Source organism: Oncorhynchus kisutch, linkage group LG3 (genome assembly GCF_002021735.2).
Source record: "Oncorhynchus kisutch isolate 150728-3 linkage group LG3, Okis_V2, whole genome shotgun sequence".
Lineage (NCBI taxonomy): Eukaryota > Metazoa > Chordata > Actinopteri > Salmoniformes > Salmonidae > Oncorhynchus > Oncorhynchus kisutch.
Window position 1 is genome coordinate 23,709,446 of NC_034176.2, and position 24,219 is coordinate 23,733,664.

The following is a 24,219-nucleotide window of genomic DNA, read 5'->3' on the forward strand; positions in this document are numbered from 1 at the left end:
TGCTTCAGTGGAATCTCTATATTCACCTCTCCATCTGCTCATACTGAATATGGCACACCTACGCCTCCTGGTGCCACTAATATGAAACTGCAGGACAACGTTCTACCCAAGGGTACTGATATGCAGACACACACACTGAATACATAAGCGGTTACAACAGTGTTACCATGCACAAAACAGATTATGAATTCAAGACTGAAGTTGTCTGATTCAGATAATTTGCCATTTATTAAATACTGTTCAAAATGAATACAAATGCCACAAATATGACTATTGGGGAAGAATATCACCAAACATTTGATATGCAGCTGAAAAATCACAGAATGGTATAAAATGTTACTGAACAATAGCCAAACCACTTGATAAACATTTCAAATATCTAAAAATGAATGTCTCAAAATGACAAATACTCGGGAGAGAAGATGACAATGCAATACCAGTAAATTAAGACCACACAATACCTACCGATTGTAAGACAATTATATTTCAAAACCTCTCAGATATGTTTTGTACTCCAACTCTATTTACATAAATACAAAGTTGATATCAAATACAACCAACAATATTACAACCATTAATTAGATAATTTACTAAATACACAGTGGCGTGTATTCATGGATGTCAAGGGAGGGCCAAGCTCCCCCAAAAAATGTATCAAGAAAATAACATAAAATCATATAGCATTCATCTCTGTTTCATAATTTTCCTTCAATTCGCAAGAGTCTAAATGTATCTCAGAGGAGAAAGCATCCGAACAAGCGAAACAGCGCCCCCTCTGTCGCTCTACATGTATGCCATCTATCTGATTCTGTCTGGTCCCAACGACAGCCAGCATCAGATAGATGTATGACATTGTTGCCGCCCATAGCATTGAATGGAAAGCAAGGAATGCCTGAGAGCATTTGGCCTCCCTTGATAAAAAATGCAATAAAACAAGTTACTCATCGTTTAGCTAAACTGTCTTGGCGCACCAAAAAAAAAAAGTGTCAATTGAAGCCAGCTTGGATTTTGGCGTCACTACTATCACATCGCATTGAGAGCATACATCATTGATAGAAACAAGTTGAATTGTTGCATCTCGTTGTGTCTTCCAGTGACTAGCTAGCTAGCTAAAGTTTTCCGTTTCCTAAATTAGCCATGGATGGCGATAGGGATTTGGACTTGTTGTTTTACTTAATTCTCTGTACTGGCCAATGATTATAACGGCATTCTGACCATTCATTCATACATTGTTGTGACCCTGGCCTGAGAGAATGTTAGTTCAACATGTAGCTAGATGTAGAAGGCTAATGTTATCTAGCTAACATTGCCCATGAATGGAAGTTAGGCCAGCATGCATTTTAGACAGCTAGCCTAGGACAACAAAAAATAAAACCGTGTACTGTATGATAGACCGTTTCGTCAAAATGAAAGAGGGGGATGGCATTGGCATTTCTCTACAAGTAGGGCGAGTCAACATATTATTCTACTTGAACAAATGCGCACACGCACAAATAAATTAGTTCCATGGACAACCACATCATGTTTAGCTTACGTTGATTAGACTCAATTGTTTTTGGTATCTTTTAGTTCAGCGTATTAGACTAAGCAGAGGTGATTTGATGATGTTGAAATGTTGAAGTTGAAATGGTGCTGGAATAGTCAGAAACATTAACTTATTTGACCATGCTGTAGGTCATGTCTGTCACATGCAATATGCGTTGTGGACTAAACCGGACAGAGGTTGCTATCCGGGTTTGTGATAAAACAAAGGTGGTTGAATTTATTCTGCCACTGTCTTCTTATTGTCTCGGTCTTTAGACCTATATATCACAGTCGCAAGGCATATGAATTAACAGGTTATAGAGCAAACAACGCAGTTATCACAACACATAGGTTGTAATATGGCTTTTTTTCTGGCTTCCTCAGTGATTTCCCCACTACTGCAAATACAACCATTTCTCCTGTGTAGCAACACAGGCAGTCTCTAGCAAATCATTTGATCTCTAAAAAAAAAACATTTTCCATGTGCTTATCCAACTGTTTTTGTGAAAGCTGTATTGATTTCTAAAGGAGAGCACAGTAAACTATCACACATGGGCAGGAATAATCACAGATATAAGGATTGGGGCTGTAAACATTCAAATGTAACATTTTACATTACGTCTGTTTGGTCAAAGTCAGTAGGTGCTAAGGGAGAGTTACAGGGAGAGAGCCAATTCGAACAAGACAGAGAATATGTACACAGTGAGTGTGGGAACGGAACAAGAGACAAAGAAGATGTCTCACCTCACTCACACTGTTCTTCTCTACTTTTCTCACCAACTCTCTCTTCAATTCTGACACATTCTCTGTCTCTCTTTACCTCTCTGTGTTTCTCTCTTTAGCTCTGTCTCTCTTCCTCTCCCCCCCACTCCACCCCACCGTCTGCTCAGCGTCCAGGGGTGAAGATGTAGTCCAGAGCCTGCCTCTCAGCAGCTGCCACATTAGGGTGCCAGAGGTCCACCATGAAGACCACCCTGGGGCCGTCCTCTGGGCTGCCTGAACATAGAGAAAACACAGATTCATGTTTTCCTCCAATCAACCATTTATAACAGCTTAATACCACTTTGTCAGAATATTACAAACACACACACACGCAACCCAGGGTAGAAAAAGGCGACCCTTTTCATCCCTCCTCACAAACAGCTGTCCCTCTCTCACCCTCATGGAAGGCCCTGTGGAGGAAGGAGTCATCAAACAGCAGACAGCTCCCCTCAGACCAGCACTGCGGCTCCCCTCCAACTACCAGCTCACAGGAAGAGGGCACTCTAAGACCTACAGAGGACAGACAGCAAGTCAGTCTATATAATTACTAAAGAAACCAAGGGAAATATTGTGACACAAACACATATGAATATATTCTAAAATGTCAGCTGTATATGCTGCAAGCAAAGCAAGTTTTAAAACCAACCATACTATAGTGAAAATCATTATTATCATTGTAATACTTTCACAAAGACACAGGTGAACACATACATATGGGAGCCAGGTGCATTTTGGGGGCCAGGTGCATCCCTATATTTAACAGTGTTGTAGCCCTCAAGGGAGCTCCCTCCATTTCTTACCCAGGTGGCAGCGCAGCCTGACGTTGGTTGGGCCGTAATGCTCAGTTATCAGGGCTCCGGGGGTCAGCACAGAGAAGCAGGCATTTCCAAACACGTTGTTGGCAATGAAGGTGCGCAGCTGGCCCAGCACCCTCCAGGCCCGGGGGCACCTCCTGGCATTCAGGGCCAGCGGAGTTCCCTGGTTCACCAGGTAGAAGGTCCACCACTGGCCATGGGGGGTGCTGTTGGCCTTCCAGCCCGGAGGCAGGGAGGAGCCAGCCCGCGCTGGGGGGGCGTGGTAGATGTTCTCAAACTCAGCCAGCAGAGCAGGGAAGCTCCTCTCCAGCAGCTCCACGTCGTGTTTCTGTGCGTCCCGGGAGAAGAAGGGTGCTGAGGGCAGGTCAGGAAGGAAGAACACCTCTGGCCTCTGGATGGTGGGCCGGCTGGTGAGGTAGCGGCCCTGGTCTCGTACCCCTTTGTGTACCCTGCCCATGCCTGACCAGGTGTAGCGTTTGGCGTAATCCTGCAAGCTGTGGTACAGCCTCTGATTAAGACCCTCCCCTGTGTTGGTGCAGCGAAAACACTCGGTGGACTGGCAGTAAGCAAAGCCGTTCTGCTCCTCCACCCCTGACACCGGCCTGCCTTTAGCCCTACCATCCCCATCTGTGCTGATCAAGGCCCCCCCACCCCCTCCTACTCGACTGGGCTCATTGCTGTACCCCCCACGCAGGGGAGAGGAGCTGTGCTCACGACCTACCCTGTAACAGTACCACACAAAGAGCAGCAGCAGGCACATGGCTGTGCCGAAGGCACTGGATTCACAGTCCCTCATAGACTGCATCCCTCCAGCCACCATCTCCCTCACCCTTTCTAGTGACCACTCCATACTGGCTCCTCGCTAAAACCCCTGGCGGTCTGGTCTGGAGAAACTACTGTTGAGAAGGTCAATGACCAAATCTGTCTGACTGATTCAAAATAGTATTTTAGAGGAAAATCTTCCACAGGGTGTCTGAAAGGCTACTTTCTATAAACTCTTATCATCCCCCCTGCTGGATGCAGTCTGACACTATCTGATGACACATTCAGGCTCCAGTCCGGACATTTCAGCACTCAGGGATGAGGGGAGGGCTCCCCCTGCATGGCGTCTGGCTGTGCGGTATTTGTGCTGCTCCCTCCCTTTTTCATTTTAGACAAATGCAGACAGACAACATACCTCAGAGTGTCTGGCCTCTGCATCAGAAAGAGAGGGAAGGAAATATAGGGAAAAGGTCATTAGGCATAAGCATTGCACAAACAAATACACTCAAGACTTTAGGCAGCATCTAATACAGAAGTAGAGTACCAACATGCAGATGTCATTTCAAGTTCAGTTTTCCACATGACTTCCCCCACTTAGTTCCGTATTAAACCAGCTAACTCCCACCCCCACACTCAGCTCTGGACACACGCAGTGCACCATGCACACACCCATACGGATGGCATTTCAAATTCAGGTCTCCACACACCTCCGCACTGCATTGTACAAAGCCATGAGTCACATTTCATGCATATGACTCATGGCTTCATGGATAATTTTTTCGGGATGGTAAAATGTTTTCAGTATAAACTTAAACGACTAAAACCAGATATAAAAGTATGTATGTAGAACATACCATGGAGCAATATATTTTTTAAATAAGATCATCTTTGAGAACTAACAATCACCAAAATAAAAACTTGACAAGGAGAATTTGAAATGTAAAAAATTGCATGGCATGGGGCCTCCATTGACTTTGTTATAATGTTCGAGTCAATCAGATAGCATAAGAATAGCAAAATGTATAGAATTGCAGGAAACCAGCTTTAAAACTACAAATTCTATCAGCCCCATGGCAAAATGTGTACAGCTGCAGGAAATTACCCATGAAACTGCAATTTTTCTTTCAGCGCCATGACAAAATGTGTAGAATTGCAGGAAATTAGCTTTAAAACTAAAATGTCTCTATGGCCTTTAGAACTGCCCCATTGGCCACGCCCACTACCCCCCACACTAACTTTGCCACTGCTGCTGGAAAAAATCCTAGGGGAAACACTGCAGAGAGATAGAGTGTGTGACCGAAAGAGAGAGCACGTATTCGGATAACATTATGCATGAAACATAAATAGACAGTGTTGACATCTGCCTACATGAATCAATAGTGAGAGCAGGTCTAAGGCTATGTATACTAAACGAGAGCCACTACAGTGTTCTAGAATAGCACTACTGTACTGGCTTGTTATACATTAGGGGCAGTTAGAAATGTACTGGGGGTGTGCTGGTCCAATTCAAGGTGTCCAAAAGAAAAATGCACCACCCTCCCAAACATAAAAAATATTTTCACATGACCCTCCCCTTGTACTGTAAAGTGTTTTTACACACCCCGCCCCCTCATAAAATTAACTCAAAAATAATTATTACCACCATAACTAACAATAACTGTAGCAACCCTGTGTTTATAAACGTGGATTTCGACTTTACCACTTCAGCTAATGGGCCTGGAGGTTAAGGGTTTGCCGACCACCACATCACTCTCCACGCCTGTATCATTATACCACGATCAGATCCGTCTGCAGACAATGATCAGCTAGGGGGAAAATCAGGTTCTACATTTTAATGCTTTATTTATAATCATTTAAAATATATACAACATATTTTCCATCAACAGGTTTCTGTGCCAATGCACCACACAGAACCAATAAGCAACGCATAACCGCACAACGATTACAGACTTCAAGTGCTTATCAACAACACAATCAAGAAGAGTATGTCAATCTCGACATCCCTCCTTACTCAGTATTGAAATTTAGTGTTTTGTAACAGATGTCTCTTTTTCCATTAATTGAATGGCCGTTGCGCAGTTTGGATGCTGGAATTGAGTGGAGTGGATGAATGTGAGCAGTTAGCCGACAAGGAGACTTTTGAAGTAGCTTAAATCAGATTAGAGCACCCCCCTCTCTTCGGGGACAAAAGTGACTTTGTTACAAATACATCTGTACATAATATATTTGGATTTTATATACACATTTTGATTTTTTGGACATTTGAATTCATAGTGACCGGTACACGTTATATATTTTATTTTCCCGTCTATTACAGATGAATAACTATTACAGATTAAATCCACCCCTCAGCTTCTCTCAAACCATCCCACCTATCTCCATAGACCACCCTCTCTTGATTTCCTTGTGCCATATACAGTGACCTCCAAAAGTATTGGGACAGTGACACATCTTGTTGTTTTGGCTCTGTACTCCAGTCACTTTTATTGTAAACAAGAATAAAATGTTTCTAAACACTTCTACATTAATGTGGATGCTACCATGATTACGGCTACTCATGAATCAATTGTGAATAATGAAGAGTGAGAAAGTTAGAAGCACAAATATCATATCCAAGACATGCTAACCTCTACCCATTACAATAACAGGGGAGGTTAGCATTTTTCGGGGGTATGATATTTATGCCTCTGTAACTTTCTCACTCATCATTATTCAAGATTATCCGTAACTATGTACAAAAAGTGCTGTAACTTTTAAACGGTTCACCCGATATGTATGAAAATACCCTAAAATTAAAGCGGACAGTCTGCACGTTAACCCAATAGTCATTGTATCATTTCAAATCGAAAGTGCTAGATTACAGAGCCTAAACAAAATACAAATTGTCACTGTCCCAATACTTTGAGTTCACTGTATTTTCAACTGTGCTGTGATGTCTTACATAGATTCTGAACCTTTCTACAGTGCCTTGCGAAAGTATTCGGCCCCCTTGAACTTTGCGACCTTTTGCCACATTTCAGGCTTCAAACATAAAGATATAAAACTGTATTTTTTTGTGAAGAATCAACAACAAGTGGGACACAATCATGAAGTGGAACGACATTTATTGGATATTTCAAACTTTTTTAACAAATCAAAAACGGAAAAATTGGGCGTGCAAAATTATTCAGACCCCTTAAGTTAATACTTTGTAGCACCACCTTTTGCTGCGATTACAGCTGTAAGTCGCTTGGGGTATGTCTATCAGTTTTGCACATCGAGAGACTGACATTTTTTCCCATTCCTCCTTGCAAAACAGCTCGAGCTCAGTGAGGTTGGATGGAGAGCATTTGTGAACAGCAGTTCAGTTCTTTCCACAGATTCTTGATTGGATTCAGGTCTGGACTTTGACTTGGCCATTCTAACACCTGGATATGTTTATTTTTGAACCATTCCATTGTAGATTTTGCTTTATGTTTTGGATCATTGTCTTGTTGGAAGACAAATCTCCGTCCCAGTCTCAGGTCTTTTGCAGACTCCATCAGGTTTTCTTCCAGAATGGTCCTGTATTTGGCTCCATCCATCTTCCCATAAATTTTAACCATCTTCCCTGTCCCTGCTGAAGAAAAGCAGGCCCAAACCATGATGCTGCCACCACCATGTTTGACAGTGGGGATGTTGTGTTCAGGGTGATGAGCTGTGTTGCTTTTACGGCAAACATAACGTTTTGCATTGTTGCCAAAAAGTTCAATTTTGGTTTAATCTGACCAGAGCACCTTCTTCCACATGTTTGGTGTGTCTCCCAGGTGGCTTGTGGCAAACATTAAACAACACTTTTTATGGATATCTTTAAGAAATGGCTTTCTTCTTGCCACTCTTTCATAAAGGCCAGATTTGTGCAATATACGACTGATTGTTGTCCTATGGACAGTCTCCCACCTCAGCTTTAGATCTCTGCAGTTCATCCAGAGTGATCATGGGCCTCTTGGCTGCATCTCTGATCAGTCTTCTCCTTGTATGAGCTGAAAGTTTAGAGGGACGGCCAGGTCTTGGTAGATTTGCAGTGGTCTGATACTCCTTCCATTTCAATATTATCGCTTGCACAGTGCTCCTTGGGATGTTTAAAGCTTGGGAAATCTTTTTGTATCCAAATCCGGCTTTAAACTTCTTCACAACAGTATCTAGGACCTGCCTGGTGTGTTCCTTGTTCTTCATGATGCTCTCTGCGCTTTTAACGGACCTCTGAGACTATCACAGTGCAGGTGCATTTATACGGAGACTTGATTACACACAGGTGGATTGTATTTATCATCATTAGTCATTTAGGTCAACATTGGATCATTCAGAGATCCTCACTGAACTTCTGGAGAGAGTTTGCTGCACTGAAAGGGGCTGAATAATTTTGCACGCCCAATGCTTCAGTTTTTGATTTGTTAAAAAGTTTGAAATATCCAATAAATGTTGTTCCACTTCATGATTGTGTCCCACTTGTCCCACAAAAAATACAGTTTTATATCTTTATGTTTGAAGCCTGAAATGTGGCAAAAGGTCGCAAAGTTCAAGGGGGCCGAATACTTTCGCAAGGCACTGTAAATCGCATATTAAATCAACAGATTGTGATTTAAAGTTGAATATTTTGTTAAGAGTATTATGTTGTTGATTGATTATGGCTTTCCAGAACGCCCAACAGTGATATAATTTGTGAACAATGTTATGACTTTTAGTCACTCATGGACCTGTGACCAAAAACAAACTACATATTCAAATACAATTGTATTTATCACATCCGCTGAATACAACTGGTGTAGACTTTACTGTGAAATGCTTGCTTACGAGCCCTTCCCAACAATGCAGTTTAAAAATAATGTATAACAAGTAAATAGTAACAGGAGGAATAAATTAAAATACGCAAGGGAGCTATATACAGGGAGTACCCGACTAATTAAGGCCTGCATTTTGCGACCGTAGCGTACGTGTAGGTACACTATATATACACAGCAGTATGTAGACACCCCTTCAAATTAGTGGAATGGTCTATTTCAGCCACACCCATTGCTGAAGTGTATAAAATTGAGCACACAACCATGTAATCTCCTTAGACAAACATTGGCAGTAGAATAGCCCATACTGAAGAGCTTGGTGACTTTCAACGTGGCACCACCATAGGATGCCACCTTTCCAACAAGTCAGTTTGGCAAATTTCTGCCCTGCTAGAGCTGCCCCGCTCAACTGTAAGTGCTGTTATTGTGAAGTGGAAACATCTAGGAGAAACAACAGTTCAGCCGCGAAGTGGTAGGCCAAACAAGCTCACAAAATGGGATTGCCGAGTGCTGAATGGTCTGTCCTCGGTTGCAACACTCACTACCGAGTTACAAACTTCAACTGGAAGCAACGTCAGCACAATAACTGTTCATTGGGAGCTTCATGAAATGAGTTTCCATGGCCGAGCAGCCTCACACAAGCCTAAGATCACCATGCGCAATGCCAAGCGTCGGCTGGAGTGGTGTAAAGCTCGCCGCCATTGGACTCTGGAGCAGTGGAAACATGTTCTCTGGAGTGACGAATCATGCTTAACCATCTGACAGTCCGACGGACAAATCTGGTTTGGCGGATTCCAGGAGAACACTACATGCCCCAATGCATAGTGCCAACTGTAGTGTTAGCTGGAGGAGGAATTATGGTTCAGCCTAGGCCCCTTAGTTCAAGTGAAGTAAAAATGTAACGCTACATCATACAATGACATTCTAGACGATTCTGTGCTTCCAACTTTGTGGCAACAGTTTGGGGAAGGTCCTTTCCTGTTTCAGCATGACAATGCCCCAGTGCACAAAGCGAGGTCCATACAGAAATAGTTTGTCCAGATCAGTGTGGAAGAACTTGACTGGCCTGTACAGAGCACTGATGTAAACCCCATTAAAACACCTTTGGGATGAATTGGAATGCCGACTGCGAGCCAGGCCTAATCGCCCAACATCCGTGCCCGACCTCAGTAATGCTCGTGACTGAAGGGAAGCAAGTCCCTGCAGTAATGTTCCAACATCTAGTGGAAATCCTTCCCAGAAGAGTGGAAGCTGTTATAGCAGCAAAGGGTACCAACTCCATATTAATGCTCATGATTTTGTAATGAGATGAGTCCAAATACTCTTGTCATGCATGTACATCACGGCAGGGTAAAGTGACTAGGGCATCTTAATAGATAATACAAGTAAAATAAAGAACAGAGTAGCAGCAGCACATTATGAGTGTAAAAGGGTGTGCACGTGTATTTGTATGTACAGTTGAAGTCGGAAGTTCACATACACCTTAGCCAAATACATTTAAACTCAGTTTTTCACAATTCCTGACATTTAATCCTAGTAAACATTCCCTGTTGTAGGTCAGTTAGGATCACCACTTTATTTTAAGAATTTGAAATTTCAGAGTAATAGTTGAATTATTTATTTCAACTTTTATTTCTTTCATCACATTCCCAGGGGGTCAGAAGTTTACAGACATTCAATTAGTATTTGGTAGCATTGCTTTTAAATTGTTTAACTTGGATCAAACGTTTCGGGTAGCCTTCCACTAGCTTCCCACAATAAGTTGGGTGAATTTTGGCCCATTCCTCCTGACAGAGCTGGTGTAACAGAGTCAGGTTTGTAGGCCTCCTTGCTCGCACACGCTTTTTCAGTCCTGCCCGCAAATTTTCTATGGGATTGAGGTCAGGGCTTTGTGATGTCCACTTCAATACCTTGACTTTGTTGTCCTTAAGACATTTTGCCACAACTTTGGAAGTATTCTTGGGGTCATTGTCCATTTGGAAGACCCATTTACGACCAAGCTTTAACTTCCTGACTTATGTCTGCACCAGTCCCTCCTGCAGCAAAGCACCACCACAACATGATGCTGCCACCACCATGCTTCACGTTTGGGATGGTGTTCTTCTGCTTGCAAGCCTCACCCTTTTTCCTCCAAACATAACGATGGTCATTATGGCCAAACAGTTCTATTTTTGTTTCATCAGACCAGATGACATTTCTCCAAAAAGTACGATCTTTGTCCCCATGTGCAGTTGCAAACCGTAGTCTGGCTTTTTTATGTCGGTTTTGGAGCAGTGGCTTCTTCCTTGCTAAGTGGCGTTTCAGGTTATGTCGATCTAGGACTTGTTTTACTGTGGATATAGATACTTTCGTACCCGTTTCCTCCAGCATCTTCACAGGGTCCTTTGCTGTTGAACGCGTCTCCTTCCTGAGCGGTATAACGGCTGTGTCGTCCCATGGTGTTTATACTTGCATACTATTGTTTGTACAGATGAACATGGTACCTTCAGGTGTTTGGAAATTGCTCCCAAGGATGAACCAGACTTGTGGAGGTCTAAAAATAAGATTCTGAGGTCTTGCTGATTTTTTTTCTTTTCCCATGTTGTCAAGCAAAGAGGCACTGAGTTTGAAGGTTGGCAATAAAAAAAATACATCCATAGGTTCACCTCCAATTGACTCAAATTATGTCTATTAGCATATCAGAAACTTCTAACGCCATGACATCACTTTATGGAATTTTCCAAGCTGTTTAAAGGCACAGTCAACTTAGTGTATGTAAACGTCTGACCCACTGGAATTGTGATACAGTGAATTATAAGTGAAATAATCTGTCTGTAAACAATTGTTGGAAAAATTACTTGTGTCATGCACAAAGTAGATGTTCTAACCGACTTCCCAAAACTATAGTTTGTTAACAAGAAATATGTGGGGTTGTTGAAAAACGAGTTTTAATGACACCAACCTAAGTGTATGTAAACTTCCGACTGTGTGTTTGTGCTGTGTCAGTATGCATGTGTGTGTTGTGTGTGTTACATGTGTATGTGTATGTGTGTGGTTTTGTGTGGGCAATACCATAGAGGCAATACCAGAATAAGTGATCTAATGGTTCTATCTCTTCGCAGCAAAATCTGCAAAGCTAACATGGTTGTAGACATATCAGTGCCGTGAGAAAATATTTGCCTCCTTTCTGATTTTCTCTTATTTTTGATAGATAATGTTAACAGCTCTTCAACCAAAACCTACTATTAGATAATGGGTACCTGTTCAAATTACAATTTTATTTATTTAATTAACAAAGTTATGCAACACCCAATTCCCCTGTGTGAAAAAGTACTTGCCCCCCCCCTTACACGCAATAACTGGATGTGCCATCTTTAGCTGCAATGACTGCAACCAAATGCTTCCTATAGTTGTTGATCAGTCTCTCACATTGCTGTCGAGGAAATTTGGCCCACTCTTGCATGCAGAACTGATTTAACTTAGCGACATTTGTGGGTTTTTAAGCATGAACTGCTCGTTTCAAATCCTGCCACATCATCTCAATTCGGATTAGGTCTGGACTTTGACTAGGTCAGTCCAAACCTTCAAATGTGTTGCTTTTTAGCCATTTTCATGTTACCTTGATTGTGTATTTTGGATCATTATCTTGCTGCATGAATCATCTGCACTTCAGCTCACAGACGGATGGCCTGACATTCTCCTGTAGAATTCTCTGATACAGAACAGAATTCATGGTTCCTTCTATTAAGGCAAGTCGTCCAGGTCCTGAAGTAGCAAAGCATCCCCAAACCACCACCATGCTTGACTGTTGGTATGAGGTACTTACTGTGGAATGCAGTGTTTGGTTTTTGCCAGGCATAATGGGACCCATGTCATCCAAAAAGTTGACTCAAGTTTACCAAAAAGCACCTGGAAGCACCTGGATGGTCATCAACAGTCTTAGAAGAATGCTCCATGCGCGGATGATTCAAAAGTCTAACCTTTTGGACAACATCGGTCCCATTACGCCTGGCAAAAACCAAACACTGCAGTATCAAAAATTTACAAAATATGAGAAAAATAAGGGGGTAAATGCTTTTTCACAGCACTGTACATAACAGTCTGTTCATGGCAAGAATTTTGTATCGTAAAAAATACATACATTTTTAAATACACAAAACAACGCTTGTTTCAAAATGTATCAGTTCATAAACCATGTGCCATGGAATCGGCACATCGAAAATCTAAACTATTTTGCAACCTGTAAAAGATTTTGATCCTCAAATTAAAACATAGATATTTTTGTATTTATGACAATTTTTGGAGGCCAATTTTAGTCTTTAATAAAGGGCAGCCAAGTTCCCTACCTTCTCCCCTTTCCACTTGCCTCCTCCATATTTGAGTTAACGCTGAAATCAGTTGGTTGTAATTTTGGATAGAGCAAACATTTCTATATTTTTGTTAACGGCACGTGACATAACTCCACCTTCCCTATTTATAAGATAATACCTTATTTTTTCCCCATAAAGAATGTTTTTTTTTTTTAAATGTACACTGCTCAAAAAAATAAAGGGAACACTTAAACAACACAATGTAACTCCAAGTCAATCACACTTCTGTGAAATCAAACTGTCCACTTAGGAAGCAACACTGATTGACAATAAATTTCACATGCTGTTGTGCAAATGGAATAGATTTTTGAAAAAGTAAATTTTAAGTGAAAAACTACAGCTTTCTATCGGCATAAACTCATTTGAACTTGGTGCTATAAGGTTGTATCTGCAATCCAATCACAAGCCTGAACAAATACAGAGGGACCAATCAGAACACATCTTTGCCATCTCCCTCTAAGTATGGTCTAGGCTAGTCTAGCGAGCAATAATGGCATGCAAGCAAAAAAAGAACCCTGTCAGAAATCTTAAAGTAAATGATGTCACATCTTTGTTCAGTGATGACAGTAATTCGTTTGATGATCGTAATACATTTGTTAACGTATTTGATGATGAGTACTGACTATCTCAAATCAAATTTTATTTGTCACATACACATGGTTAGCAGATGTTAATGCGAGTGTAGCGAAATGCTTGTGCTTCTAGTTCCGACAATGCAGTAATAACCAACGAGTAATCTAAACTAACAATTCCACAACTACTACCTCATACACACAAGTGTAAAGGGATAAAGAATATGTACATAAAGATATATGAATGAGTGATGGTACAGAATGGCATAGGCAAGATGCAGTAGATGGTATCGAGTACAGTATATAAATATGAGATGAGTAATGTAGGGTATGTAAACATTATATTAAGTGGCATTGTTTATAGTTGCTAGTGATACATTTTTTACATCAATTTTCCATTATTAAAGTGGCTGGAGTTGAGTCAGTATGTTGTCAGCAGCCACTCAATGTTAGTGATGGCTGCTTAACAGTCTGATGGCCTTGAGATAGAAGCTGTTTTTCAGTCTCTCGGTCCCTGCTTTGATGCACCTGTACTGACCTCGCCTTCTGGATAAAAGTGGGGTGAACAGGCAGTGGCTCGGGTGGTTGTTGTCCTTGATGATCTTTATGGCCTTCCTGTGACATCGGGTGGTGTAGGTGTTCTGGAGGGCAGGTAGTTTGCCCCCGGTGATGCGTTATGCAGACCTCACTATCATCTGGAGAGCCTTACGGTTGTGGGCGGAGCAGTTGCCGTACCAGGCGGTGAAACAGCCCGACAGGATGCTCTCGATTGTGCATCTGTAAAAGTTTGTGAGTGCTTTTGGTGCCAAGCCGAATTTCTTCAGCCTCCTGACGGTTGTCCCGTCGATGTGGATAGGGGGGTGCTCCCTCTGCTGTTTCCTGAAGTCCACAATCATCTCCTTTGTTTTGTTGACGTTGAGTGTGAGGTTACTTTCCTGACACCACACTGAGGGCCCTCACCTCCTCCCTGTAGGCCGTCTCGTCGTTATTGGTAATCAAGCCTACCACTGTAGTGTCGTCCGAAAACTTGATGATTGAGTTGGATGCGTGCATGGCCACGCAGTCGTGGGTGACAGGAGAGGGCTCAGAACGCACCCTTGTGGGGCCCCAGTGTTGAGGATCAGCGGGGTGGAGATGTTGTTACCTACCCTCACCACCTGGGGGCGGCCCGTCAGGAAGTCCAGTACCCAGTTGCAAAGGGCGGGGTCGAGACCCAGGGTCTCGAGCTTGATGACGAGTTTGGAGGGTACTATGGTGTTAAATGCTGAGCTGTAGTCGATGAACAGCATTCTCACATAGGTATTCCTCTTGTCCAGATGGGTTAGGGCAGTGTGGTTGCGATTGCGTCGTCTGTGGACCTATTGGGGCTGTAAGCAAATTGGAGTGGGTCTAGGGTGTCAGGTAGGGTGGAGGTGATATGGTCCTTGACCCGTCTCTCAAAGCATGATGACGGAAGTGAGTGCTACGGGGCCGTAGTCGTTTAGCTCAGTTACCTTAGCTTTCTTAGGAACAGGAACAGTGGTGGCCCTCTTGAAGCATGTGGGAACAGCAGACTGGGATAAGGATTGATTGAATATGTCCGTAAACACACCAGCCAACTGGTCTGCGCATGCTCTGAGGACGCGGCTGGGGATGCCATCTGGAACTGCAACCTTGCGAGGGTTAACACGTTTAAATGTTTTACTCACGTCGGCTGCAGTGAAGGAGAGTCCGCAGGTTTTGGTAGCGGGCCGTGTCAGTGGCACTGTATTGTCCTCAAAGCGAGCAAAGAAGTTATTCAGTCTGTCTGGGAGCAAGACATCCTGGTCCGCGACGGGGCTGGTTTTCTTTTTGTAATCCGTGATTGACTGTAGACCCTGCCACATACCTCTTGTGTCTGAGCAGTTGAATTGCAACTCTACTTTGTCTCTATACTGACGCTTAGCTTGTTTGATTGCCGTGCGGAGGGAATAGCTACACTGTTTGTATTCGGTCATGTTTCCGGTCACCTTGCCCTGGTTAAAAGCAGTGGATTGCGCTTTCAGTTTCGCGCGAATGCTGCCATCAATCCACGGTTTCTGGTTTGGGTACAATAGTGATATTATATAATGTATGGATTCAAATAGCTACATTCTTAAAAACTGAACAAGTCTAATTCAGAAGTGTCAGATAGAACCTTTGCAATTGCACCCTCCTGAAAAAACAGGTTTACACATGCCTCAGGATTTTGATACTCTGCACTTTAGGTGAGGACCTTAAGGTGAGGGTCTACATCCAAGATGGTGTAGCAGTCAGACGTGTGTTTTGTCTTGTCACATGTAAATATTGTTTTTCCTTGTTTTTTTTCATATATATTTCGTAAATATTTTATTATCACTTTCCATCTACGGACTGAATATACTCTCCTGCAACCCGCCTCACCCAATGTGGTACAGATCTGCTATTTTTATATACTTAAGAACCGGAACCCCCATCAAAAGCTAGCCAGGTAACTGGCTACTAACTAGTAGTCAGTTAGCCATTGCTAGGCCCATCTGCTAGGCCCATCTCCCGGCTAGCAGTAGAGGCCCATCAGCCACTCCTTGGGCTACAATACCTGCCCCCCCCCCCCCCCCCATCAGGACTGGACTACCGCCGTAATTCCACCCGAAGTTTCTTTTCAACTGACTCCTCCGTCGCGACGTCCCCTGTATGCCCACCCGCTAGCCTGCTAGCTTTCTAGAGCACATCGAACTGTTAGCTTAAGAGGCCCATCAGACAAATTCTTTGGCCACTATATCTATTTTGCCAATTGGCCTGGTTCATCACACGGAGCCCTGCTGATCCGTCCTGAACCGGAACCCCCCAAAAGAAGCTAGCCAACTAACTAGCTACTAGCTAGTAGTCAGCTAGCGGTCATCAGCTACCTTTAGCCCGGACAACTCTCGCCAGTCTGCACAGAGCGACTCAAACCACAGCAAATCTGACTTATTTTTCTCCGTATCCCTACCGCAAACTCTGAACTTTTTTTTTCTCCCTCACCTGGATCACCGCAGCCAGCTAGCTGCTATCTGAGTGGCCACTCCTGGCTAACTTTTCTGTCCTGAAGCAAGAACCAATTAGCCTTGCTAGGCCCATCTTCTAGCCTGCTAGCCGCGGCCCGCTAACTGTCTAGAGCACATTGGACTGTTTAAGAGGCCAATCGGACAAATTATTTGGCCACTATACCTATTCTATTTTTTACCACAAGGAGCCCTACTGATCAATCTGCCGACGTCACAGCACGAGGGGGCCACAACACACTTTTCCCGTCGCGATGTCCCTGTCAAATGCTCCCTAAAATACCTGGAGCCAAACCCACTGGCTCCAGGTCATCTAGAAGTTGTTGCTAGGTAAAGCCCCGCCGTTATCTCAGCTCACTGGTCACCATAGCAGCACCCACCCGCAGCACGCGCTCCAGCAGGTATATTTTACTGGTCACCCCCAAAACCAATTCCTACTTCGGCCGCCTTTCCTTCCAGTTCTCTGCTGCCAATGACTGGAACGAACTGCAAAAATCACTGAAGCTGGAGACTCATATCTCCCTCACTAGCTTTAAGCATCAGCTGTCAGAGCAGCTCACAGATCACTGCACATAGCCAATCTGTAAATAGCCCTTTCAACTACCTCATCACCATATTGTTATTTATTTTGCTCCTTTGCACCCCAGTACCGCTACTTGCACATCTATCACCCCAGTGATTAATTTGCCATACTGTAATAATTTAGCCACCATGGCCTATTTATTGCCTCGCCCCCTTATCCTACCTCATTTGCACACACTGTATATAGACTTTCTCTTTTGTATTATTGACTGTATGTTTGTTTGTTCCATGTGTAACTCTGTGTTGTTGTTTGTGTCGCACTGCTTTGCTTTATCTTGGCCAGCTCACAGTTGTAAATGAGAACTTGTTCTCAACTAGCCTACCTGGTTAAATAAAGGTGAAAAAATAAATAAAATAATGGGTTAAGAAAGAAGAACTCACCACAAAACAGTTAATATTCTTGATCAGCAAACCATTTTTTGTCGCTGCATATTTATTTATGTTAATCCTCTCTCCCTACATTTGCGCTATAGCTGTACCACAAATCAGCAACCTGTTCACTAGCGCAGTGGATCTCAAACGGTTTGACCTGCGTACGACAAAAAGGAGGGGTTCAAAGTTTGAACTTTTTTACACATTTTGTTACGTTACAGCCTTATTCTAAAATTGATTAAATAAATACAAATATGCAGCAATCTACACATAATACCCCATAATGACAAAGCAAAAACAGTTTTGACATTTAAAAAAACAGAAATGCCTTATTTACATATGTATTCAGACCCTTTGATATGAGAAATTAAATTGAGGTCAGGTGCATCCTGTTTTCATTGATCATCCTTGAGATGTTTCTAAAACTTGATTGAAGTCCACCTGTGGTAAATTCAATTGATTGGACATGATTTGGAAAGGCACACATTCGTCTATATAAGGTCCCACAGTTGACAGTAAATGTCAGAGCAAAAACCATGACATGAGGTCGAAGGAATTGTCTGTAGAGCTCCGAGACAGGATTTTGTCAAGGCACAAATATGGGGAAGGGTACCAAAACATTTCTGCAGCATTAAAGGTCCCCAAAAGCACAGTGGCCTCCATCAGTCTTAAATAGAAGAATTTTGGAACCACCAAGACTCTTCCTAGAGCTGGTCGCCCGGCCAAACTGAGCAATCGGGGTTAGAATGGCCTTGGTCAGGAAGGTGACCAAGAACCCTATGGTCCCTCTGACAGAGCTCCAGAGTTCCTCTGTGGAGATGGGAGAACCTTCCAGAAGAACAACCATCTCTGCAGCACTCCACCATTCAGGCCTTTATGGTAGAGTGGCCAAACGGAAGCCACTCCTCAGTAAAAGACACATGACAGCACACTTGGAGTTTGCTAAAAAGGCACTTAAAGACTCTCAGACCATAAGAAATAAGATTCTCTGGTTTGGTGAAATCAAGATTGGACACTTTGCCTGAATGTCCAGCGTCACATCTGGAGGAAACCTGACACCATCCCTGCGGTGAAGCATGGTGGTGGCGGCATCATGCTGTAGGGATGTTTTACAGTGGCAGGGACTGGGAGACTAATCAGGATTGAGGCTAAGATGACCAGAGCAAAGTACAGAGAGATCCTTGATGCTCCAGAGCATTCAGGACCTCAGATTGTGGCCAAGGTTCACCTTCCAACAGGACAACGACCCTAAGAACACACACAATACAAGAATGGCTTCGGGACAAGTCTCTGAATGTCCTTGAGTGGCCCAGCCAGAGCCCGGAATTGAACCCGATCGAACATCTCTGAAGAGACCTGAAAATCGCTGTGCAGCGACGCTCCCCATCCAACCTGACAGAGCTTGAGAGGATCTGCAGAGTAGAATGGGAGAATCTCTCCAAATACAGGTGTGACAAGCTTGTAGCGCCACACCCAAGAAGACCCGAGGCTGTAATCGCTGGCAAAGGTGCTTCAACAAAGTACTGAGTAAAGGGTCTGAATACTTATGTAAATGTGATATTTTAGTTATATTTTATTTTATAAATTTGCTCAAATTTCTAAAACCCTGTTTTTGCTTTGTCATTATGGGGTCGTGTGTAGATTGAGGTTAAACAAACAATTTTATCAATTTTAGAATAAGTCTGTAACCTAACAAAATGTAAAGGGTTCTGAAGGCACTGTAATTCACCAGAATATGTTACATCTTCATCGCATAAGTCCTGAAGCTAGTGCGATGTTAGATATATAACTAGTACCACAGTACCTGCGGTATATAATTATAACTAGGGTTGTTGCAGTGACCGTATTACTAGCGGTCACAAGTCATGAAGGCAGTCAAATTCCACATGACCATTTACTTATGGTATTTAGGCTTGTCGAAGCTCTGATGCTGCTGCTGGTCATTAGTAGCCTACCAAACTTGTTAACTGTCTGGTACTCAGATGTTCAAATACATTTGCATTGATGTCAGAGGGAGTAGAGGGACAATATTGTCACAATATTGTCCCTCTACTCCCTCTGACATCAATGCAAATGTATTTGAACATCTAATCAAACACTTCATGTTGCGCAACATTTCTATAGGCTATGCAATTGTGGGAGAAAAGAGAGTGATGGCTGCTAATAAAAAGAGGAGGATCCCATGAGCTTTCTATAGACTAGGCCTACTATATTTATTAATCTTTCCTAATATTAAGGTCATTGCTTATATTTACAACAGGAGTATGGCCAACCTTTCCTGGTATGAAAATAAACCACAGGAAATGCGTCCATTTGCTATTTAAGTGCATAGATGACATTTATTTTTTCCGCTGCCCCTGTTTCGATACAGGTGCATGATAATGGTCCATTCTAAATCATAAATGTCACACATATTGTTTAGTACTTGTAAATACAAGATTAAATCAAGAATAGTCTGATTAATTATATATAATCACTTGTGAATGATGCCCCACATAAGAAACAATTAATGTTTTTGTGACTTGTTCAAATCATAGTCACACACCTCATGTAGGCTTATATGTTTTAATAAGGTTTGCATCACAACTAAAGTGGCCAAATCATTTCTTAAAATTAAGCACATTAATCCGCTTTCCTCGTGAGTTTCAAGTTTGGGTAAGATAAAAAAAAGCATGACATGCATAATTGCATTTGCGGTCACTCTTGATCATGGTGTTTTCCGCTAATGGAACATTGGTGCTTATAGCCTTCTACCATGTGCGCATGGCTGCGCCTATAATGTGAAGAAATAGCCTAATAGTTTATCAACATTTTAAGCTAAATGTTCTGATCTGTTTCGTCAGCCACATTGCATAAACAAGGTTTTTTGATGCTAGTTGTTGTATTAATTTGGGATCTATCGCAGCCCACAACTGTCCCACTGTTAGGAATATTTATTTCTCGCACAGAATAGGTCGACTTTTGTACTACAGGGGATAGTACATTGACATTGGCTATAGTTTTGCTGTTCATTAGGCCTACTCATCTTGTTGGCTGACGAAAAGTAAATGTGGACAGTTCATCCAATATCTTCAATATGCACCTCGTAATTGGATATGGCACAAAGGCATGGATTTTTTTGGGTGCATTATGGCCACAAAGGCGATGCCGCCATTAAACTCGAGGCATTATCAAGTGCTCGTCAAATTGTGAATGATAGACTAATGAAGTGTGTACAGCCTGCACAAAAAAAACTAAGCAGAGCTCATGAACATGGTCCCTAGCTGTGTGTTGCCACTCCATGTTGTCTGTTGTCTGTAGCTTGTGAGGTGTGGAAACACTTTGTTGCTTTTATGAATTTTGTCTTGCTGCTTTTTGTTTTATGCTGCTCTGTCTGTATGCTACGTCTTGCTTGTCCTATGTTGCTCTGTCTGTATGCTATGTCTTGCTTGTTCTATGTTGCTATTGTCTATATTGTAATTGTTTTTAATAACCTGCCCAGGGACTGCGGTTGAAAATTAGCCGGTTGGCTAAAACCGGCACTTTTACTGAAATGTTGATTAATGTGCACTGTCCCTGTAAAAATAAACTCAACTCAAACTCATGCCTTTCAAGCTACTTTTTTTCAAATAATCATTAGTCTCACCATGCAGCCTTACAATGTATTAAAAATCAAAACATATAGCCCAACATTTGTAGAACTAAAGTTACATTAATAACTCTACATTTTGCATATAGGAGTATCTATTTCTTTGCTCAACCGCTCAACACAGAATGTGCGCTCTCCCTCAAATCATTTGGAGAACATATGTATAATTTATTCAGCTTTGTTCAATTGTATTATTCATACTATAAAATAATATAAAATAATGCCACAGAATTATAAGTAAATCTTGTCTGTTAAACTAGTGTAGCCCACAGTCATAGCCACATCAGGACAAGTCAGAGTATGCTTTTATTATTTTCTGAAATAGACTACATTTTCTTCATATCATGCTTCTTTAGACATGTCTAAAATAAATTATGGATTTATTGTTAAGGTGTAGGCTATATTACATGGATTTATTTGAGTTTTTAAAATGGCAAGTAGGCTATGTGTGGACGCCAGGAGATCCTTAATGTGTTTGTTAATTAACGGTCAATTACCGTGAGACCGACAGTTACATGCTTGACAATCACCAGCTGACGAAATTTCGTGAACGCCTCAGGCCTACTTATAACCCACCCAAACTAGATCTACCTGAAATATGAAAATAATCAATTAATTCACCAGGTAGCCTATTTTTCTGGCAAAGATGCCTCCGTAGCAGATTGCTAGACTGATTTGTATATGGATAATATTAACGTAGGTAGGCTACTCTGTTTTTGCCAGCATCCCCTCAAAACCTTCTCACTGCACTACTGTAGCTCACCCAACCTGTGTTAATTGACAGTTTGCTGGTCCAATCAGAGGGCAGAGTGTGGGTTTCACTAGCTAATCTGTTTATTTGCAAGTGCGATACTGTCTCTGGCTGTGTGGAGAGTAGCCTAATCCATGGATACTCTGTGCCACAAAATAAGTGACAAAACATTACAAATCCTGGCCAGATAATTTCAAGTAATCAGTCGGGTCCCGAGTCTTGAGGCTCCAAGGTGAAGTCAAGTTATTTTATTTTCTCGAGTCAGACTCGAGTCCAAGTCATGTGACTCGAGTCCACACCTCTAACTGGGCCTGCTGGGAGCATATGATAACTTGGGAGAATGGTTCAGCAACAGACAACGCATCAGAAGTAAAAATACAGGCAGACTGGCCTGCTACTGTGCCTTTCTATAATCTGTCAAGAGTAGACCCACAACTGATCCAAATGGAATGAAACATTCAGGGCTTTTGCGCCATTATTCAAATGACCTTTTCCACTGCAGTGCAAAGCCTAGAGTAGAATTATACTCACTTGAAAACAATAATGCAATTATTAATTGGATTGTGGTGTTGTAGGCTAGGTAGGATAATTGTATTGTTCTTAAACAAGATCAATTAGAAAGCTTTTTGAATTGCATGTCTTCACTGTTCTTTCATGCAATGATGCACCTGGCCTCTCCTCTGCTTGTCAGCTATTCCTCTATTTTGTGGACCTATTTTGAAAAATGCAGATTTTAATTATTTTGTGTGGTATGATTTCTACTTAACCTACTGCAGATCTGGACAAACAATCCACCTACCACTATTGTCACTATGAATACAGGGCAGGATAGACAGTTGATTGGTAGACTATATTGACCTATGTGTGGTATAGTAAGCATGTGGAAAAAGCATAGGGCATAAGGGAAGTACCAAAACACCTTGATAGGGGAGGCGCATGCAAGCAGAATAGGAAATCTGGCAATATGGAAGACAATATATAGTAACACCTGCAGAATGATGAATGTAAATCAGGGGGAAAAACGCACTACCCTCCCCTGTGCAAACAAAAAAAAACACTCCCCAAAGCAAAAATGTTTTAAAAAATGTTTTTTTGACAACCCCCCCCCCCCCCTCCAGTATTGTACATTTCGAACTGTCCCTAAGGAAAGTGAAACAGGATCATGTTATGTAAACAACCATAATGTGCATGAAGAGAACAAAGGATTAGCACCAGCATATATACATGAACAGTAACTGCAGTATGAAGCACCCACTATCACGAGTCACGACACAGACGAAAAGATACACTGTCACAAGAATACTATGCACTGCATGCAGTAACCATAAACACGTATAAGCAGAGCTCACAATGTACATAACTTCCTATGCTTCTCCTGCAAAACCATCTCACCAAGAATGGTCCGGCAAACCTGCTTGGGCAGCCAGAACAGCCATCTCCTCAAGTGAACACAGCCCCGATCACAGTCCACCGAGACCGCACGCTCCCACAGAACAGCTCTGGCACAACTACATAGTTCACTCCACTGAGCTATAGCCTATATACGCTCGTTGTCTGCTGCCGTGCCTTGAGGAACTGTCATATTTAAAAACCATACAGGAATGTGGACAACCATCCATAACACACTCGTTTCCCCTTTCTCAATTTCACCAATATTCCTGCCTCTAATGCCCTCATGCTTGCCTACGTGTCATCATTCAATCGCATAAAATCACCACAGAATCTCAGACAGAATCTTGTGTAAAGATCTGTAAAAGCTAGACCTGTAGCCCATAGAAACAACTCGGAACGAATGCAACATGATAGGCCTGCGCAATAATAATAATAACTCACCCAATTGCCATGGTTGTGGATGATATCTCGCCTATAGGTTTACCATGTTACCAAGCAGCTAGTGTCCTCTTTATCTAGGCTATAAGCCTATAATTACCTGTCAATCATAACTAGGTCCCTACTTAACTTGTGTTGTTGCATGACATTCACCGCGATATCTAGTAAACTAACAGCAGGCAAAGCACGTACAAAGCACCGCAGTGCAACAGGAAGTCAGATCAATCTACCCCGGTATAGGCGTACAAGCTAATCTTTAGATTTAAAATTAAACATAGGCCTTCGCAAATAAGAATGTAAATACTAAATACTTATAAGCTATATGTGTCCGTAAAAATAACCTTAAATCGCCTTGTAATAATGTAGCCAGTAGACTATAAAACTCTACAGGACAAAAGACGTGGGCAACTCATCCAATCCCTTTACTATTTAAACTACAGTTCCCAACATGCT

The 24,219-nt window shown here is 42.2% G+C and overlaps 1 protein-coding gene across 2 annotated transcripts; it reads right to left on the reverse strand.

Moving 5' to 3' along the window:
- Nucleotides 1-206: 206 nt before the first annotated feature.
- On the reverse strand, nt 207-24,193 carry LOC109878584 (aspartate beta-hydroxylase domain-containing protein 2-like). Of its 2 annotated transcripts, none has more exons than XM_020470796.2 (4): nt 23,329-24,193; nt 3,087-4,295; nt 2,683-2,796; nt 207-2,520 (listed from the first exon to the last, which is right to left on the reverse strand). In XM_020470796.2, the coding sequence occupies exons 2-4, from the start codon at nt 3,949-3,951 to the stop codon at nt 2,411-2,413; spliced, it is 1,089 nt and encodes a 362-aa protein (XP_020326385.1). In that variant the 5' UTR covers nt 3,952-4,295; nt 23,329-24,193; the 3' UTR covers nt 207-2,410. The 2 variants fall into 2 exon arrangements, with proteins under 2 accessions (XP_020326385.1, XP_020326377.1); XM_020470788.2 differs by having other exon boundaries at nt 23,770-24,179.
- Nucleotides 24,194-24,219: the final 26 nt, after the last annotated feature.

What these genes read in the sequence shown, in the direction of transcription:
- LOC109878584 (XM_020470796.2), bottom strand. Translation starts at nt 3,951, where the DNA reads ATGGAGTGGTCACTAGAAAGGGTGAGGGAGATGGTGGCTGGAGGGATG. An exon ending in CAGGCTGCGCTGCCACCTGG is followed by an intron (nt 2,797 to 3,086) that starts GTAAGAAATGGA and finishes TGTCCTCTGTAG; the next exon opens with GTCTTAGAGTGCCCTCTTCC. An exon ending in CCACAGGGCCTTCCATGAGG is followed by an intron (nt 2,521 to 2,682) that starts GTGAGAGAGGGA and finishes CTCTATGTTCAG; the next exon opens with GCAGCCCAGAGGACGGCCCC.